This window comes from Heterodontus francisci, unplaced genomic scaffold (genome assembly GCF_036365525.1).
Source record: "Heterodontus francisci isolate sHetFra1 unplaced genomic scaffold, sHetFra1.hap1 HAP1_SCAFFOLD_1057, whole genome shotgun sequence".
Classification (NCBI taxonomy): Eukaryota; Metazoa; Chordata; class Chondrichthyes; order Heterodontiformes; family Heterodontidae; genus Heterodontus; species Heterodontus francisci.
The window spans coordinates 62,876-81,397 of NW_027142034.1; the positions used below are offsets into that span (position 1 = coordinate 62,876).

An 18,522-nucleotide genomic window follows, 5' to 3' on the forward strand; every position below is an offset into this window, starting at 1 on the left:
TCGCTGTCTCCTCTCTCTCGCTGTCTCCTCTCTCCTCGCCTGTCTCCTCTCTCTCGCTGTCTCCTCTCTCTCGCTGTCTCCTCTCTCTCGCTGTCTCCTCTCTCTCGCTGTCATCCTCTCTCTCGCTGTCTCGCTCTCTCTCGCTGTCTCCTCTCTCTCGCTGTCTCCCTCTCTCTCGCTGTCTCCTCTCTCTCTCGCTGTCTCCCTCTCTCGCTTCTCCTCTCTCTCGCTGTCTCCTCTCTCTCGCTCTCCTCTCGCTCGTGTCTCCTCTCTCTCGCTGTCTCCTCTCTCTCGCTGTCTCCTCTCCTCGCTGTCTCCTCTCTCTCGCTGTCTCCTCTCGCTCTCGCTGTCTCCTCTCTCTCGCTGTCTCCTCTCGCTCGCTCGCTCCTCCGGTCTCCTCTCGCTCGCTGTCTCCTCTCTCTCTCGCTGTCTCCTCTCTCGCTCCTGCTCTCCTCTTCTCTCTCTCTGCTGTCTCCTCTCTCTCTCTCTCGCTGTCTCCTCTCTCTCTCTCGCTGTCTCCTCTCTCTCTCTCTCGCTGTCTCCTCTCTCTCTCGCTGTCCTCCTCTCTCTCTCTCTCTCTCGCTGTCTCCTCTCTCTCTCTCTCGCTGTCTCCTCTCTCTCTCTCTCTCTGTCTCCTCTCTCTCTCTCTCATCGCTGTCTCCTCTCTCTCTCGCTGTCTCGCTCGCTCTCTCTCTCTCTCTCTCTCCTCCTCTTACTCGCTGTCTCCTCTCTCTCCTCGCTGTCTACTCTCTCTCTCTCTCGCCTGTCTCCTCTCTCTCTCTCTCGCTGTCTCCTCTCTCTCTCTCTCCTCGCTGTCTCCTCCTCTCTCTCATCGCTGTCCTCCTCTCTCTCTCTCTCGCTGTCTCCTCTCTCTCTCTCTCGCTGTCTCCTCTCTCTCTCTCTCGCTGTCTCCTCTCTCTATCTCTCGCTGTCTCCTCTCTCTCTCTCTCGCTGTCTCCTCTCTCTCTCTCATCGCTGTCTCCTCTCTCTCTCTCTCTACGCTGTCTCCTCTCTCTCTCTCTCGCTGTCTCCTCTCTCTCTCTCTCGCTGTCTCCTCTCTCTCTCTCTCGCTGTCTCCTCTCATCTCTCTCTCGCTGTCTCCTCTCTCTCTCTCTCGCTGTCTCCTCTCTCTCTCTCATCTCGCTGTCTCCTCTCTCTCTCTCTCTCGCTGTCTCCTCTCTCTCTCTCTCTCGCTGTCTCCCTCTCTCTCTCTCTCTCGCTGTCTCCTCTCTCTCTCGCTGTCTCCTCTCTCTCTCGCTGTCTCCTCTCTCTCTCGCTCGCTGTCTCCTCTCTCTCCTCTCTCTCGCTGTCTCCTCTCTCTCTCTCTCGCTGTCCTCCTCTCTCTCTCTCTCGCTGTCTCCTCTCTCTCTCTTCTCTCGCTGTCTCCTCTCTCTCTCTCCCTCGCTGTCTCCCTCTCTCTCTCTCTCGCTGTCTCCTCTCTCTCTCTCTCTCGCTGTCACCTCTCTCTCTCTCTCTCGCTGTCTCCCTCTCTCTCTCTCTCTCGCTGTCTCCTCTCTCTCTCTCTCGCTGTCCTCCTCTCTCTCTCTCTCGCTGTCTCCTCTCTCTCTCTCGCTGTCTCCTCTCTCTCTCTCTCTCGCTGTCGTCCTCTCTCTCTCTCTCTCTCGCTGTCTCCTCTCTCTCTCTCTCTCGCTGTCTCCTCTCTCTCTCTCGCTGTCTCCTCTCTCTCTCTCTCTCTCGCTGTCTCCTCTCTCTCTCTCTCGCTGTCTCCTCTCTCTCTCTCTCGCTGTCTCCTCTCTCCTCTCATCGCTGTCTCCTCTCTCTCTCTCTCGATGTCTCCTCTCTCTCTCTCTCGCTGTCTCCTCTCTCTCTCTCTCGCTGTCTCCTCTCTCTCTCTCTCTCGCTGTCTCCTCTCTCTCTCGCTGTCCTCCTCTCTCGCTCGCTGTCTCCTCTCTCTCTCGCTCGCTGTCTCCTCTCTCTCTCTCTCTCTCGCTGTCTCCTCTCTCTCTCTCTCTCGCTGTCTCCTCTCTCTCTCTCGCTGTCTCCTCTCTCTCTCTCTCGCTGTCTCCTCTCTCTCCTCTCTCTCGCTGTCTCCTCTCTCTCTCTCTCGCTGTCTCCTCTCTCTCTCGCTGTCTCCTCTCTATCTCTCTCGCTGTCTCCTCTCTCTCCTCTCGCTGTCTCCTCTCTCTCTCTCTCTCGCTGTCTCCTCTCTCTCTCTCTCTCGCTGTCTCCTCTCTCTCCTCTCTCGCTGTCTCCTCTCTCTCTCTCTCGCTGTCTCCTCTCTCTCTCTCTCTCGCTATCTCCTCTCTCTCTCTCTCGCTGTCTCCTCTCTCTCTCTCTCGCTGTCTCCTCTCCTCTCTCTCTCGCTGTCTCCTCTCTCTCTCTCTCGCTGTCTCCTCTCTCTCTCTCTCTCGCTGTCTCCTCTCTCTCTCTCTCTCCGCTGTCTCCTCTCTCTCTCTCTCTCGCTGTCTCCTCTCTCTCTCTCTCTCGCTGTCTCCCTCTCTCTCTCTCTCTCGCTGTCTCCTCTCTCCTCTCTCGCTGTCTCCTCTCTCTCTCTCTCGCTGTCTCCTCTCTCTCTCTCTCGCTGTCTCCTCTCTCACTCTCTCGCTGTCTCCTCTCTCTCTCTCTCGCTGTCTCCTCTCTCTCTCTCTCGCTGTCTCCTCTCTCTCTCTCTCTCGCTGTCTCCTCTCTCTCTCTCTCGCTGTCTCCTCTCTCTCTCTCTCTCTCTCGCTGTCTCCTCTCTCTCTCTCTCTCGCTGTCTCCTCTCTCTCTCTCTCTCGCTGTCTCCTCTCTCTCTCTCTCGCTGTCTCCTCTCTCTCTCTCTCGCTGTCTCCTCTCTCTCTCCTCTCGCTATCTCCTCTCATCTCTCTCGTCGCTGTCTCCTCTCTCTCTCTCTCGCTGGCCTCCCTCTCTCTCTCTCTCGCTGTCTTCCTCTCTCTCTCTCTCGCTGTCTCCTCTCTCTCTCTCTCGCTGTCTCCTCTCTCTCTCTCTCTCGCTGTCTCCTCTCTCTCTCTCTCTCGCTGTCTCCTCTCTCTCCCTCTCTCGCTGTCTCCTCTCTCTCTCGCAGTCTCCTCTCTCTCTCTCTCGCTGTCTCCTCTCTCTCTCTCTCGCTGTCTCCTCTCTCTCACTCTCTCGCTGTCTCCTCTCTCTCTCTCTCGCTGTCCCTCCCTCTCTCTCTCTCTCGCTGTCTCCTCTCTCTCTCTCTCTCTCGCTGTCTCCTCTCTCTCTCTCTCGCTGTCTCCTCTCTCTCTCTCTCTCTCTCGCTGTCTCCTCTCTCTCTCTCTCTCTCCTCGCTGTCTCCTCTCTCTCTCTCTCTCTCTCTCGCTGTCTCCTCTCTCTCTCGCTCTCTCCTCTCTCTCTCTCTCTCCCTGTCTCTCTCTCTCTCTCTCCCTGTCTCCTCTCTCTCTCTCTCTCTCTCTTCCTGTCTCCTCTCTCTCTCTCTCTCTGTCTCCTCTCTCTCTCTCTCTCCCTGTCTCCTCTCTCCTCTCTCACTCGCTGTCTCCTCCTCTCTCTCTCTCTCCCTGTCTCTCTCTCTCTCCTCTCTCATTCTCGCTGTCTCCTCTCTCTCTCTCTCTGGGCTGTCTCCTCTCTCTCTCTCTCTCTCTCTCGCTGTCTCCTCTCTCTCACTCTCTCTCTCCTCTCTCTCTCTCTCTCTCTCGCTGTCTCCTCTCTCTCGCTGTCTCCTCTCTCTCTCTCTCTCGCTGTCTCCTCTCTCTCTCTCTCGCTGTCTCCTCTCTCTCTCTCTCTCTCGCTGTCTCCTCTCTCTCTCTCTCTCTCCTCTCTCTCTCTCTCGCTGTCTCCTCTCTCTCTCTCTCTCGCTGTCTCCTCTCTCTATCTCTCTCTCTCGCTGTCTCCTCTCTCTCTCTCTCTCTCTCTCGCTGTCTCCTCTCTCTCTCCTCTCTCTCTCGCTGTCTCCTCCCTCTCTCTCTCTCTCTCTCCTCTCTCTCCTCGCTGTCTCCTCTCTCTCTCTCTCGCTGTCTCCTCTCTCTCTCTCTCGCTGTCTCCTCTCTCTCTCTCTCGCTGTCTCCTCTCTCTCTCTCTCACTGTCTCCTCTCTCTCTCTCTCTCGCTGTCTCCTCTCTCTCTCTCTCGCTGTCCTCCACTCTCTCTCTCTCGCTGTCTCTCCTCTCTCTCTCTCTCGCTGTCTCTCGCTGTCTCCTCTCTCTCTCTCTCTCTCGCTGTCTCCTCTCTCTCTCTCTCGCTGTCTCCTCTCTCTCTCTCTCGCTGTCTCCTCTCTCTCTCTCGCTGTCTCCTCTCTCTCTCTCTCGCTGTCTCCTCTCTCTCTCTCTCGCTGTCTCCTCTCTCTCTCTCTCGCTGTCTCCTCTCTCTCTCTCTCGCTGTCTCCTCTCTCTCATCTCTCGCTGTCTCCTCTCTCTCTCTCGCTGTCTCCTCTCCTCTCTCTCGCTGTCTCCTCTCTCTCTCTCTCGCTGTCCTCCTCTCTCTCTCTCTCGCTGTCTCCTCTCTCTCTCTCTCGCTGTCTCTCTCTCTCTCATCTCGTCTCCTCTCTCTCTCTCTCGCTGTCTCCTCTCTCTCTCTCTCGCTGTCTCCTCTCTCTCTCTCTCTCGCTGTCTCCACTCTCTCTCTCTCTCGCTGTCTCCTCTCTCTCTCTCTCTCGCTGTCTCCTCTCTCTCTCTCTCGCTGTCTCTCTCTCTCTCTCTCGCTGTCTCCTCTCTCTCTCTCTCGCTGTCTCCTCTCTCTCTCTCTCGCTGTCTCCTCCCTCTCTCTCTCTCGCTGTCTCCTCTCTCTCTCTCGCTGTCTCGCTCTCTCTCTCTCTTTCTCTCGCTGTCTCCTCTCTCTCTCTCTTTCTCGCTGTCTCCTCTCTCTCTCTCTCTCTCTCTCTCTCTCTCTGTCTCCTTTCTCTCGCTGTCTCCTTTCTCTCGCTGTCTCCTGTCTCTCGCTGTCTCCTCTCTCTCGCTGTCTCCTCTCTCTCGCTGTCTCCTCTCTCTCGCTGTCTCCTCTCTCTCGCTGTCTCCTCTCTCTCGCTGTCTCCTCTCTCTCGCTGTCTCCTCTCTCTCGCTGTCTCCTCTCTCTCGCTGTCTCCTCTCTCTCGCTGTCTCCTCTCTCATCGCTGTCTCCCTCTCTCTCGCTGTCTCCCTCTCTCTCGCTGTCTCCTCTCTCTCGCTGTCTCCTCTCCTCTCGCTGTCTCCTCTCTCTCGCTGTCTCCTCTCTCTCGCTGTCTCCTCTCTCTCGCTGTCTCCTCTCTCTCGCTGTCTCCTCTCTCTCGCTGTCTCCTCTCTCTCGCTGTCTCCTCTCTCTCGCTGTCTCCTCTCTCTCGCTGTCTCCTCTCTCTCGCTGTCTCCTCTCTCTTCTCGCTGTCTCCTCTCTCTCGCTGTCTCCTCTCTCTCGCTGTCTCCTCTCTCTCGCTGTCTCCTCTCTCTCGCTGTCTCCTCTCTCTCGCTGTCTCCTCTCTCTCGCTGTCTCCTCTCTCTCGCTGTCTCCTCTCTCTCGCTGTCTCCTCTCTCTCGCTGTCTCCTCTCTCTCGCTGTCTCCTCTCTCTCGCTGTCTCCTCTCTCTCGCTGTCTCCTCTCTCTCGCTGTCTCCTCTCTCTCGCTGTCTCCTCTCGCTCGCTGTCTCCTCTCGCTCGCTGTCTCCTCTCGCTCGCTGTCTCCTCTCGCTCGCTGTCTCCTCTCGCTCGCTGTCTCTCTCGCTCAGCTGGCTCCTCTCGCTCGCTGTCTCCTCTCTGCTCGCTGTCTCCTCTCGCTCGCTGTCTCCTCTCGCTCGCTGTCTCCTCTCTCGTCTCGCTGTCTCCTCTCTCTCTCTCTCTCTCGCTGTCTCCTCTCTCTCTCTCTCGCTGTCTCCTCTCTCTCTCTCGCTGTCTCCTCTCTCTCTCTCTCGCTGTCTCCTCTCTCTCTCGCTGTCTCCTCTCTCTCTCTCTCTCTCGCTGTCCTCCTCTCTCTCTCTCTCGCTGTCTCCTCTCTCTCTCTCTCGCTGTCTCCTCTCTCTCTCTCTCTCGCTGTCTCCTCTCTCTCTCGCTGTCTCGCTCGCTCTCTCTCTCTCTCTCTCTCTCTCTCTTACTCGCTGTCTCCTCTCTCTCTCGCTGTCTACTCTCTCTCTCTCTCGCTGTCTCCTCTCTCTCTCTCTCGCTGTCTCCTCTCTCTCTCTCTCGCTGTCTCCTCTCTCTCTCTCTCGCTGTCTCCTCTCTCTCTCTCTCGCTGTCTCCTCTCTCTCTCTCTCGCTGTCTCCTCTCTCTCTCTCTCTCGCTGTCTCCTCTCTCTCTCTCTCGCTGTCTCCGTCTCTCTATCTCTCGCTGTCTCCTCTCTCTCTCTCTCGCTGTCTCCTCTCTCTCTCTCTCGCTGTCTCCTCTCTCTCTCTCTCTCGCTGTCTCCTCTCTCTCTCTCTCGCTTGTCTCCTCTCTCTCTCTCTCGCTGTCTCCTCTCTCTCTCTCTCGCTGTCTCCTCTCTCTCTCTCTCGCTGTCTCCTCTCTCTCTCTCTCGCTGTCTCCTCTCTCTCTCTCTCTCGCTGTCTCCTCTCTCTCTCTCTCTCGCTGTCTCCTCTCTCTCTCTCTCTCGCTGTCTCCTCTCTCTCTCTCTCTCGCTGTCTCCTCTCTCTCTCGCTGGTCTCCTCTCTCTCTCGCTGTCTCACTCTCTCTCTCGCTCGCTGTCTCCTCTCTCTCTCTCTCTCGCTGTCTCCTCTCTCTCTCTCTCGCTGTCTCCTCTCTCTCACTCTCGCTGTCTCCTCTCTCTCTCTCTCTCGCTGTCTCCTCTCTCTCTCTCCCTCGCTGTCTCCTCTCTCTCTCTCTCTCCTGTCTATCTCTCTTCTCTCGCTGTCTCCTCTCTCTCTCTCTCTCGCTGTCTCCTCTCTCTCTCTCTCGCTGTCTCCTCTCTCTCTCTCTCGCTGTCTCTCTCTCTCTCTCTCGCTGTCTCCTCTCTCTCTCTCGCTGTCTCCTCTCTCTCTCTCTCTCTCGCTGTCTCCTCTCTCTCTCTCTCTCGCTGTCCTCCTCTCTCTCTCTCTCTCGCTGTCTCCTCTCTCTCTCTCTCGCTGTCTCCTCTCTCTCTCTCTCTCGCTGTCTCCTCTCTCTCTCTCTCGCTGTCTCCTCTCTCTCTCTCTCGCTGTCTCCTCTCTCTCTCTCTCGCTGTCTCCTCTCTCTCTCTCATCGCTGTCTCCTCTCTCTCTCTCTCGCTGTCCTCTCTCTCTCTCTCCCTGTCTCCTCTCTCTCTCTCTCTCGCTGTCTCCTCTCTCTCTCTCGCTGTCTCCTCTCTCGCTCGCTGTCTCCTCTCTCTCTCGCTCGCTGTCTCCTCTCTCTCTCTCTCTCTCGCTGTCTCCTCTCTCTCTCTCTCTCGCTGTCTCCTCTCTCTCTCTCTCGCTGTCTCCTCTCTCTCTCTCTCGCTGTCTCCTCTCTCTCTCTCTCTCTCTCGCTGTCTCCTCTCTCTCTCTCCTCGCTGTCTCCTCTCTCTCTCGCTGTCTCCTCTCTCTCTCTCTCGCTGTCTCCCTCTCTCTCTCTCGCTGTCTCCTCTCTCTCTCTCTCTCGCTGTCTCCTCTCATCTCTCTCTCTCGCTGTCTCCTCTCTCTCTCTCTCGCTGTCTCTCCTCTCTCTCTCGCTGTCTCCTCTCTCTCTCTCTCGCTATCTCCTCTCTCTCTCTCTCGCTGTCTCCTCTCTCTCTCTCTCGCTGTCTCCTCTCTCTCTCTCTCGCTGTCTCCTCTCTCTCTCTCTCGCTGTCTCCTCTCTCTCTCTCTCGCTGTCTCCTCTCTCTCTCTCTCTCGCTGTCTCCTCTCTCTCTCTCTCTCGCTGTCTCCTCTCTCTCTCTCTCTCGCTGTCTCCTCTCTCTCTCGCTGTCCTCCTCTCTCTCTCTCTCGCTGTCTCCTCTCTCTCTCCTCTCGCTGTCTCCTCTCTCACTCTCTCGCTGTCTCCCTCTCTCTCTCTCTCGCTGTCTCCTCTCTCTCTCTCTCGCTGTCTCCTCTCTCTCTCTCTCTCGCTGTCTCCTCTCTCTCTCTCTCGCTGTCTCCTCCTCTCTCTCTCTCTCTCGCTGTCTCCTCTCTCTCTCTCTCTCTCTCGCTGTCTCCCTCTCTCTCACTCTCTCTGTCCTCTCTCTCTCTCGCTCTCTCCTCTCTCTCTCTCTCTCCCTGTCTCTCTCTCTCTCTCCCCTGTCTCTCTCTCTCTCTCATCTCTCCTGTCTCCTCTCTCTCTCTCTCTTCTGTCTCCTCTCTCTCTCTCTCTCCTCCCCGTCTCCTCTCTCTCTCTCTCTCTCTCGCTGTCTCCTCTCTCTCTCTCTCTCCCTGTCTCCTCTCTCTCTCTCTCATTCTCGCTGTCTCTCTCTCTCTCTCATCTCGCTGTCTCCTCTCTCTCTCTCTCTCGCTGTCTCCTCTCTCTCTCTCTCTCTCCTCTCTCTCTCTCTCTCTCGCTGTCTCCTCTCTCTCGCTGTCTCCTCTCTCTCTCTCTCTCGCTGTCTCCTCTCTCTCTCTCATCGCTGTCTCCTCTCTCTCTCTCTCTCTCGCTGTCTCCTCTCTCTCTCTCTCTCTCCTCTCTCTCTCTCTCGCTGTCTCCTCTCTCTCTCTCTCTCGCTGTCTCCTCTCTCTATCTCTCTCTCGCTGTCTCCTCTCTCTCTCTCTCTCTCTCTCGCTGTCTCCTCTCTCTCTCGCTGTCTCCTCCCTCTCTTCTCTCCCTCTCTCTCTCTCTCTCTCTCTCTCTCTCGCTGTCTCCTCTCTCTCTCTCTCGCTGTCTCCTCTCTCTCTCTCTCGCTGTCTCCTCTCTCTCTCTCTCGCTGTCTCCTCTCTCTCTCTCTCGCTGTCTCCTCTCTCTCTCTCCAGCTGTCTCCTCTCTCTCTCTCTCGCTGTCTCCTCTCTCTCTCTCTTCTCGCTGTCTCCTCTCTCTCTCTCTCGCTGTCTCCTCTCTCTCTCTCTCGCTGTCTCCTCTCCTCTCTCTCTCTCTCGCTGTCTCCTCTCTCTCTCTCTCTCTTCGCTGTCTCCTCTCTCTCTCTCTTCTCCGCTGTCTCCTCTCTCTCTCTCTCTCGCTGTCTCCTCCCTCTCTCTCTCTCGCTGTCTCGCTCTCTCTCTCTCTTCTTGCTGTCTCCTCTCTCTCTCTCTTTCTCGCTGTCTCCTCCCTCTCTCTCTCTCTCGCTGTCTCCTCTCTCTCTCTCTCTCGCTGTCTCCTCTCTCTCTCTCTCTCGCTGTCTCCTCTCTCTCTCTCTCTCTCTCGCTGTTCTCCTCTCTCTCTCTCTCGCTGTCTCCTCCCTCTCTCTCTCTCGCTGTTCCTCTCTCTCTCTCTCTGCTGTCTCGCTCTCTCTCTCTCTTTCTCGCTGTCTCTCTCTCTCTCTCTTTCCTCGCTGTCTCCTCTCATCTCCTCTCTTTCTCGCTGTCTCCTCTCTCTCTCTCTCTCTCTGTCTCCTTCTCTCGCTGTCTCCGTCTCTCTCGCTGTCTCCCTCTCTCTCGCTGTCTCTCTCTCTCGCTGTCTCCTCTCTCTCGCTGTCTCCTCTCTCTCGCTGTCTCCTCTCTCTCGCTGTCCTCCTCTCTCTCGCTGTCTCCTCTCTCTCGCTGTCTCCTCTCTCTCGCTGTCTCCTCTCTCTCGCTGTCTCCTCTCTCTCGCTGTCTCCTCTCTCTCGCTGTCTCCTCTCTCTCGCTGTCTCCTCTCTCTCGCTGTCTCCTCTCTCTCGCTGTCTCCTCTCTCTCGCTGTCTCCTCTCTCTCGCTGTCTCCTCTCTCTCGCTGGCTCCTCTCTCTCGCTGTCGCCCCCTCTCTCTCGCTGTCTCCTCTCTCTCGCTGTCTCCTCTCTCGCTGTCTCCTCTCTCTCGCTGTCTCCTCTCTCTCTCTCTCGCTGTCTCCTCTCTCTCTCTCGCTGTCTCCTCTCTCTCTCGCTGTCTCCTCTTCTCTCGCTGTCTCCTCTCTCTCTCGCTGTCTCCTCTCTCTCTCGCTGTCTCCTCTCTCTCTCTCGCTGGTCTCCTCTCTCTCTCTCTCGCTGTCTCCTCTCTCTCTCTCTCGCTGTCTCTTCTCTCTCTCTCTCGCTGTCTTCTCTCTCTCTCTCTCGCTGTCTCCTCTCTCTCTCTCTCGCTGTCTCCTCTCTCTCTCTCTCGCTGTCTCCTCTCTCTCTCTCTCGCTGTCTCCTCTCTCTCTCTCTCGCTGTCTCCTCTCTCTCTCTCTCGCTGTCTCCTCTCTCTCTCGCTGTCTCCTCTCTCTCTCTCTCTCTCTCTCGCTGTCTCCTCTCTCTCTCTCTCGCTGTCTCCTCTCTCTCTCTCTCTCGCTGTCTCCTCTCTCTCTCTCTCGCTGTCTCCTCTCTCTCTCTCGCTGTCTCCTCTCTCTCTCTCTCGCTGTCTCCTCTCTCTCTCTCTCGCTGTCTCCTCTCTCTCTCTCTCGCTGTCTCCTCTCTCTCTCTCTCGCTGTCTCCTCTCTCTCTCTCTCGCTGTCTCCTCTCTCTCTCTCTCGCTGTCTCCTCTCTCTCTCTCTCGCTGTCTCCTCTCTCTCTCTCTCGCTGTCTCCTCTCTCTCTCGCTGTCTCCTCTCTCTCTCGCTGTCTCCTCTCTCTCTCGCTGTCTCCTCTCTCTCTCGCTGTCTCCTCTCTCTCTCGCTGTCTCCTCTCTCTCTCGCTGTCTCCTCTCTCTCTCTCTCGCTGTCTCCTCTCTCTCTCTCTCGCTGTCTCTTCTCTCTCTCTCTCGCTGTCCTCCTCTCTCTCTCTCTCGCTGTCTCCTCTCTCTCTCTCTCTCTCGCTGTCTCCTCTCTCTCTCTCTCGCTGTCTCCTCTCTCTCTCTCTCGCTGTCTCCTCTCTCTCTCGCTCGCTGTCTCCTCTCTCTCTCTCTCTCTCGCTGTCTCCTCTCTCTCTCTCTCTCTCGCTGTCTCCTCTCTCTCTCTCTCGCTGTCTCCTCTCTCTCTCTCTCGCTGTCTCCTCTCTCTCTCTCTCTCGCTGTCTCCTCTCTCTCTCTCTCGCTGTCTCTCTCTCTCTCTCTCGCTGTCTCCTCTCTCTCTCTCTCGCTGTCTCCTCTCTCTCTCTCTCGCTGTCTCCTCTCTCTCTCTCTCGCTGTCTCCTCTCTCTCTCTCTCGCTGTCTCCTCTCTCTCTCTCTCTCGCTGTCTCCTCTCTCTCTCTCTCGCTGTCTCCTCTCTCTCTCTCTCTCCGCTGTCTCCTCTCTCTCTCTCTCTCTCGCTGTCTCCTCTCTCTCTCTCTCGCTGTCTCCTCTCTCTCTCTCTCGCTGTCTCCTCTCTCTCTCTCTCGCTGTCTCCTCTCTCTCTCTCTCGCTGTCTCCTCTCTCTCTCTCTCTCGCTGTCTCCTCTCTCTCTCTCTCTCGCTGTCTCCTCTCTCTCTCTCTCTCGCTGTCTCCTCTCTCTCTCGCTGTCTCCTCTCTCTCTCTCTCGCTGTCTCCTCTCTCTCTCTCTCGCTGTCTCCTCTCTCACTCTCTCGCTGTCTCCTCTCTCACTCTCTCGCTGTCTCCTCTCTCTCTCTCTAGCTGTCTCCTCTCTCTCTCTCTCGCTGTCTCCTCTCTCTCTCTCTCGCTGTCTCCTCTCTCTCTCTCTCTCTTCGCTGTCTCCTCTCTCTCTCTCTCTCTCTCGCTGTCTCCTCTCTCTCTCTCTCTCTCTCGCTGTCTCCTCTCTCTCTCTCTCTCTCTCTCTCGCTGTCTCCTCTCTCTCTCGCTCTCTCCTCTCTCCTCTCTCTCTCTCTCTCTCCCTGTCTCTCTCTCTCTCTCTCCCTGTCTCCTCTCTCTCTCTCCCTGTCTCCTCTCTCTCTCTCTCTCTCTCTCTCTCTCTCTCCTGTCTCTCTCTCTCTCTCTCCCTGTCTCCTCTCTCTCTCTCTCTCCCTGTCTCCTCTCTCTCTCTCTCTCTCTCTCGCTGTCTCCTCTCTCTCTCTCTCTCCCTGTCTCCTCTCTCTCTCTCTCTCTCGCTGTCTCCTCTCTCTCTCTCTCTCGCTGTCTCCTCTCTCTCTCTCTCTCTCTCGCTGTCTCCTCTCTCTCTCTCTCTCTCCTCTCTCTCTCTCTCGCTGTCTCCTCTCTCTCTCTCTCTCTCGCTGTCTCCTCTCTCTCTCTCTCGCTGTCTCCTCTCTCTCTCTCTCGCTGTCTCCTCTCTCTCTCTCTCTCTCGCTGTCTCCTCTCTCTCTCTCTCGCTGTCTCCTCTCTCTCTCTCTCTCGCTGTCTCCTCTCTCTCTCTCTCTCTCTCGCTGTCTCCTCTCTCTCTCTCTCTCGCTGTCTCCTCTCTCTCTCTCTCTCTCTCGCTGTCTCCTCCCTCTCTCTCTCTCTCTCTCTCTCTCGCTGTCTCCTCTCTCTCTCTCTCTCGCTGTCACCTCTCTCTCTCTCTCTCGCTGTCTCCTCTCTCTCTCTCTCTCACGCTGTCTCCTCTCTCTCTCTCTCGCTGTCTCCTCTCTCTCTCTCTCTCTCGCTGTCTCCTCTCTCTCTCTCTCTCGCTGTCTCCTCTCTCTCTCTCTCGCTGTCTCCTCTCTCTCTCTCTCGCTGTCTCCTCTCTCTCTCTCTCGCTGTCTCCTCTCTCTCTCTCTCGCTGTCTTCTCTCTCTCTCTCTCGCTGTCTCCTCTCTCTCTCTCTCGCTGTCTCCTCTCTCTCTCTCTCGCTGTCTCCTCTCTCTCTCTCTCTCTCGCTGTCTCCTCTCTCTCTCTCTCTCTCGCTGTCTTCCTCTCTCTCTCTCTCTCGCTGTCTCCTCTCTCTCTCTCTCTCGCTGTCTCCTCTCTCTCTCTCTCTCGCTGTCTCCTCTCTCTCTCTCTCTCTCGCTGTCTCCTCCCTCTCTCTCTCTCGCTGTCTCCTCCCTCTCTCTCTCTCGCTGTCTCCTCTCTCTCTCTCTCTCTCGCTGTCTCCTCTCTCTCTCTCTCTCGCTGTCTCCTCTCTCTCTCTCTCTCGCTGTCTCCTCTCTCTCTCTCTCTCGCTGTCTCCTCTCTCTCTCTCTCTCGCTGTCTCCTCTCTCTCTCTCTTTCTCGCTGTCTCCTCTCTCTCTCTCTTTCTCGCTGTCTCCTCTCTCTCTCTCTTTCTCGCTGTCTCCTCTCTCTCTCTCTCTCTCGCTGTCTCCTCTCTCTCTCTCTCTCGCTGTCTCCTCTCTCTCTCTCTCTCGCTGTCTCCTCTCTCTCTCTCTCGCTGTCTCCTCCCTCTCTCTCTCTCGCTGTCTCCTCTCTCTCTCTCGCTGTCTCGCTCTCTCTCTCTCTTTCTCGCTGTCTCCTCTCTCTCTCTCTTTCTCGCTGTCTCCTCTCTCTCTCTCTCTCTCTCTCTCTCTGTCTCCTTTCTCTCGCTGTCTCCTTTCTCTCGCTGTCTCCTCTCTCTCGCTGTCTCCTCTCTCTCGCTGTCTCCTCTCTCTCGCTGTCTCCTCTCTCTCTCTCTCGCTGTCTCCTCTCTCTCTCTCTCTCTCGCTGTCTCCTCTCTCTCTCTCTCTCTCTCTCGCTGTCTCCTCTCTCTCTCTCTCTCTCTCTCTCTCTCGCTGTCTCCTCTCTCTCTCTCTCTCTCTCGCTGTCTCCTCTCTCTCTCTCCTCTCTCTCTCTCTCTCGCTGTCTCCTCCTCTCTCCTCTCTCTCTCTCTCGCTGTCTCCTCTCTCTCTCTCTCTCTCTCTCTCGCTCGCTGTCTCCTCTCTCTCTCTCTCTCGCTGTCTCCTCTCTCTCTCTCTCTCGCTGTCTCCTCTCTCTCTTTCTCTCTCGCTGTCTCCTCTCTCTCTCTCTCGCTGTCTCCTCTCTCTCTCTCTCTCGCTGTCTCCTCTCTCTCTCTCTCTCTCGCTGTCTCCTCTCTCTCTCTCTCGCTGTCTCCTCTCTCTCTCTCGCTGTCTCCTCTCTCTCTCGCTGTCTCCTCTCTCTCTCTCTCGCTGTCTCCTCTCTCTCTCTCTCGCTGTCTCCTCTCTCTCTCTCTCGCTGTCTCCTCTCTCTCTCTCTCGCTGTCTCCTCTCTCTCTCTCTCGCTGTCTCCTCTCTCTCTCTCGCTGTCTCCTCTCTCTCTCTCGCTGTCTCCTCTCTCTCTCTCTCGCTGTCTCCTCTCTCTCTCTCTCGCTGTCTCCTCTCTCTCTCTCTCGCTGTCTCCTCTCTCTCTCTCTCGCTGTCTCCTCTCTCTCTCTCGCTGTCTCCTCTCTCTCTCTCGCTGTCTCCTCTCTCTCTCTCTCGCTGTCTCCTCTCTCTCTCTCTCGCTGTCTCCTCTCTCTCTCTCGCTGTCTCCTCTCTCGCTGTCTCCTCTCTCTCTCTCTCGCTGTCTCCTCTCTCTCTCTCTCGCTGTCTCCTCTCTCTCTCTCTCGCTGTCTCGCTCTCTCTCTCTCTCTCTCGCTGTCTCGCTCTCTCTCTCTCTCTCGCTGTCTCCTCTCTCTCCTCTCTCGCTGTCTCCTCTCTCTCTCTCTCGCTGTCTCCTCTCTCTCTCGCTGTCTCCTCTCTCTCTCGCTGTCCTCTCTCTCTCGCTGTCTCCTCTCTCTCTCGCTGTCTCCTCTCTCTCTCGCTGTCTCCTCTCTCTCTCTCGCTGTCTCCTCTCTCTCTCTCTCGCTGTCTCCTCTCTCTCTCTCTCGCTGTCTCTTCTCTCTCTCTCTCGCTGTCTCCTCTCTCTCTCTCTCGCTGTCTCCTCTCTCTCTCTCTCGCTGTCTCCTCTCTCTCTCGCTGTCTCCTCTCTCTCTCTCTCTCTCTCTCGCTGTCTCCTCTCTCTCTCTCTCGCTGTCTCCTCTCTCTCTCTCTCTCGCTGTCTCCTCTCTCTCTCTCTCGCTGTCTCCTCTCTCTCTCTCGCTGTCCTCCTCTCTCTCTCTCTCGCTGTCTCCTCTCTCTCTCTCTCGCTGTCTCCTCTCTCTCTCTCTCGCTGTCTCCTCTCTCTCTCTCTCGCTGTCTCCTCTCTCTCTCTCTCGCTGTCTCCTCTCTCTCTCTCTCGCTGTCTCCTCTCTCTCTCTCTCGCTGTCTCCTCTCTCTCTCTCTCTCGCTGTCTCCTCTCTCTCTCTCTCGCTGTCTCCTCTCTCTCTCTCTCGCTGTCTCCTCTCTCTCTCTCTCGCTGTCTCCTCTCTCTCTCGCTGTCTCCTCTCTCTCTCGCTGTCTCCTCTCTCTCTCGCTGTCTCCTCTCTCTCTCGCTGTCTCCTCTCTCTCTCGCTGTCTCCTCTCTCTCTCGCTGTCTCCTCTCTCTCTCTCTCGCTGTCTCCTCTCTCTCTCTCTCGCTGTCTCTTCTCTCTCTCTCTCGCTGTCTCCTCTCTCTCTCTCTCGCTGTCTCCTCTCCTCTCTCTCTCGCTGTCTCCTCTCTCTCTCTCTCGCTGTCTCCTCTCTCTCTCTCTCGCTGTCTCCTCTCTCTCTCTCTCGCTGTCTCCTCTCTCTCTCTCTCGCTGTCTCCTCTCTCTCTCTCTCGCTGTCTCCTCTCTCTCTCTCTCGCTGTCTCCTCTCTCTCTCTCTCTCTCTCTCGCTGTCTCCTCTCTCTCTCTCTCGCTGTCTCCTCTCTCTCTCTCTCGCTGTCTCCTCTCTCTCTCTCTCTCGCTGTCTCCTCTCTCTCTCTCTCGCTGTCTCCTCTCTCTCTCTCGCTGTCTCCTCTCTCTCTCTCTCGCTGTCTCCTCTCTCTCTCTCTCGCTGTCTCCTCTCTCTCTCTCTCGCTGTCTCCTCTCTCTCTCGCTGTCTCCTCTCTCTCTCTCTCCGCTGTCTCCTCTCTCTCTCTCTCTCGCTGTCTCCTCTCTCTCTCTCTCGCTGTCTCCTCTCTCTCTCTCTCATCGCTGTCCCTCCTCTCTCTCTCTCTCTCGCTGTCTCCTCTCTCTCTCTCTCGCTGTCTCCTCTCTCTCTCTCTCGCTGTCTCCTCTCTCTCTCTCGCTGTCTCCTCTCTCTCTCTCTCGCTGTCTCCTCTCTCTCTCTCTCTCGCTGTCATCCTCTCTCTCTCTCTCGCTGTCTCCTCTCTCTCTCTCTCGCTGTCTCCTCTCTCTCTCTCTCTCGCTGTCTCCTCTCTCTCTCTCTCGCTGTCTCCTCTCTCTCTCTCTCTCGCTGTCTCCTCTCTCTCTCTCTCTCGCTGTCTCTCTCTCTCTCTCTCTCGCTGTCTCCTCTCTCTCTCTCTCTCGCTGTCTCCTCTCTCTCTCTCGCTGTCTCCTCTCTCTCTCTCTCTCGCTGTCTCCTCTCTCTCTCTCTCGCTGTCTCCTCTCTCTCTCTCTCGCTGTCTCCTCTCTCTCTCTCTCGCTGTCTCCTCTCCTCTCTCTCTCGCTGTCTCCTCTCTCTCTCTCTCGCTGTCTCCTCTCTCTCTCTCTCGCTGTCTCCTCTCTCTCTCTCTCTCTCGCTGTCTCCTCTCTCTCTCTCTCTCTCTCGCTGTCTCCTCTCTCTCTCTCTCTCTCTCTCGCTGTCTCCTCTCTCTCTCTCTCTCGCTGTCTCCTCTCTCTCTCTCTCTCGCTGTCTCCTCTCTCTCTCGCTGTCTCCTCTCTCTCTCTCTCGCTGTCTCCTCTCTCTCTTTCTCTCGCTGTCTCCTCTCTCTCTCTCTCTCGCTGTCTCCTCTCTCTCTCTCTCGCTGTCTCCTCTCTCTCTCTCTCGCTGTCTCCTCTCTCTCTCTCGCTGTCTCCTCTCTCTCTCTCGCTGTCTCCTCTCTCTCTCGCTGTCTCCTCTCTCTCTCTCTCTCTCTCGCTGTCTCCTCTCTCTCTCTCTCTCTCGCTGTCTCCTCTCTCTCTCTCTCTCTCTCTCGCTGTCTCCTCTCTCTCTCTCTCTCTCGCTGTCTCCTCTCTCTCTCTCTCTCTCTCTCGCTGTCTCCTCTCTCTCTCTCTCTCTCTCGCTGTCTCCTCTCTCTCTCTCTCTCTCTCGCTGTCTCTCGCTGTCTCCTCTCTCTCGCTGTCTCTCGCTGTCTCCTCTCTCTCTCTCTCTCTCGCTGTCTCTCGCTGTCTCCTCTCTCTCGCTGTCTCTCGCTGTCTCCTCTCTCTCTCTTGCTGTCTCTCGCTGTCTCCTCTCTCTCTCTCGCTGTCTCCTCTCTCTCTCTCTCTCTCTCGCTGTCTCCTCTCTCTCTCTCTTTCGCTGTCTCCTCTCTCTCTCTCTCTCTCTCTCTCGCTGTCTCCTCTCTCTCTCTCTCATCTTTCGCTGTCTCCTCTCTCTCTCTCTCTCTTTCGCTGTCTCCTCTCTCTCTCTCTCTCTCTCTCCTCGCTGTCTCCTCTCTCTCTCTCTCTTTCGCTGTCTCCTCTCTCTCTCTCGCTGTCTCCTCTCTCTCTCTCTCTCTCTCTTTCGCTGTCTCCTCTCTTTCTCTCTCTCTCTCTCTTTCGCTGTCTCCTCTCTCTCTCTCTCTCTCTCTCTCGCTGTCTCCTCTCTCTCTCTCTCTCTCTCTCTTTCGGCTGTCTCCTCTCAGTCTCTCTCTCTCTTTCGCTGTCTCCTCTCTCTCTTTCCTCTTGTCTGCTGGTCTCTCTTGCTCTCGCTGTCTGCGGGTCTCTCTCGATCTCTCTGTCTCGCTGTCTGTGGGTCTCTCTCGCTCTCTGTCTCGTTGTCGGCGGGTGTCTCTCGCTGTCTGCAGGTCTCTCTCTCTCGCAGTCTGTGGGTCTCTCTTTCGCTGTCTGCGGGTCTCTCTGTCTCTCTCGCTGTCTGCCGGTCTCTCTCTCTCTCTCTCTCGCTGTCTGCTGGTCTCTCCCTCCCTCTCTCTGTCTGCGGGTCTCCGTCTTTCTTGCTCTCTTCGGGTCTTCATCTCTCTCTTTCGCCGTCTACGGTCAGTCGCACGCTTGCTGTTATGGGGACCCTCTGTCTTTGGGGAGATTTCTGCTCTGACTATGTTTTTTCTCTCTGGCAGCTGTATGAGGAAGCGGACACTAATCTTTTATCGCCAAAGCAGGTGGAAGCTGAGCTGACCCCTGCATCCTGACCAAACCTGTGCCGAAGCATTGCCGCATCACCAAACCTACAACCTTCTCCAGGATCCACCGGTACCAATATCTGACTCCCACTCTGACTAGCAGGGCAGGTGTGTTCACTCGGCACTCAAATCCTGCTCCGTGCGTGCAGAACCTCGTTCAGTCTCTGGCTTGTTCTTATTTATTTCCCTTCCCTCTGTCCTGGACGTGAAGGTATTTTAACACTACTGGAAGCGTGATGCAGATTTGGACTTGGTATCAGGCACTGCAGGGTTGTGTGTGTGGCACCTGACCGTTTAGATCTCTCCCTATTCAATGGCTGTTTGGCACCATTGCATAGACACTTGCGCTAATCCCAAACCTGGACCAGTCTCACTCCGCCGGCACTGCACCTCATTTACTTCAAACTCTGCGTCAGGTCTACTAAATTTTTATGTTTAAATCTTTACAGCTTGTACAAAGGACCCAGCCTGTAATCTATTTAAATTATATTGACTGGATGAGTTCAGATGGAATCAGGCTCCTGTGCCCTTAAACATACAGTGCAGGAAAACTTTAACTCATTGCAGGAAAATATTCAATGGCTTGGTGTTGTGGAGCCTAGCACATGGACAGATTTGCCTTTACTGTCAAATGAACCCAGCAGTAACTGGTTGCAGGACTGTTCTTGTATCGTGGTTCCAATTGGGGAGAGCAGTTTTAATGCACCCAGGATCAATAAAAGTTCCCACTTCCCACACGCAGCACAACAACTGGTCGATTCGAGCAATAGGAAACAGCGGAGGTACACAGTAATCCCTCTTTTCCCCTGCTCCTAGACATCAGGTTATATGGGAACCCCCACTCCTTGACCCCAGGATACGTGGAAACCCTCCCCTCCCCTACTACTAGATTGCGAGGTATGTGGGAAACCTCCCTCTCTCCCTTCTCCTA

The 18,522-nt window shown here is 56.0% G+C and overlaps 1 protein-coding gene across 1 annotated transcript in view; it reads left to right on the forward strand.

Annotated features, from left to right (window-relative positions):
- Positions 1–18,044, forward strand: part of LOC137366332 (rapamycin-insensitive companion of mTOR-like) — a gene marked incomplete at its 5' end in the record, with an annotated part of 70,748 nt that extends 52,704 nt beyond the window's left edge. Inside the window, one exon of the mRNA XM_068028229.1 lies at positions 17,529–18,044. Within this exon, the coding sequence (XP_067884330.1) occupies positions 17,529–17,600 (72 nt within the window). The remainder of the gene's footprint in view (positions 1–17,528) is intronic.
- Between the last annotated feature and the right edge of the window lie 478 nt (positions 18,045–18,522).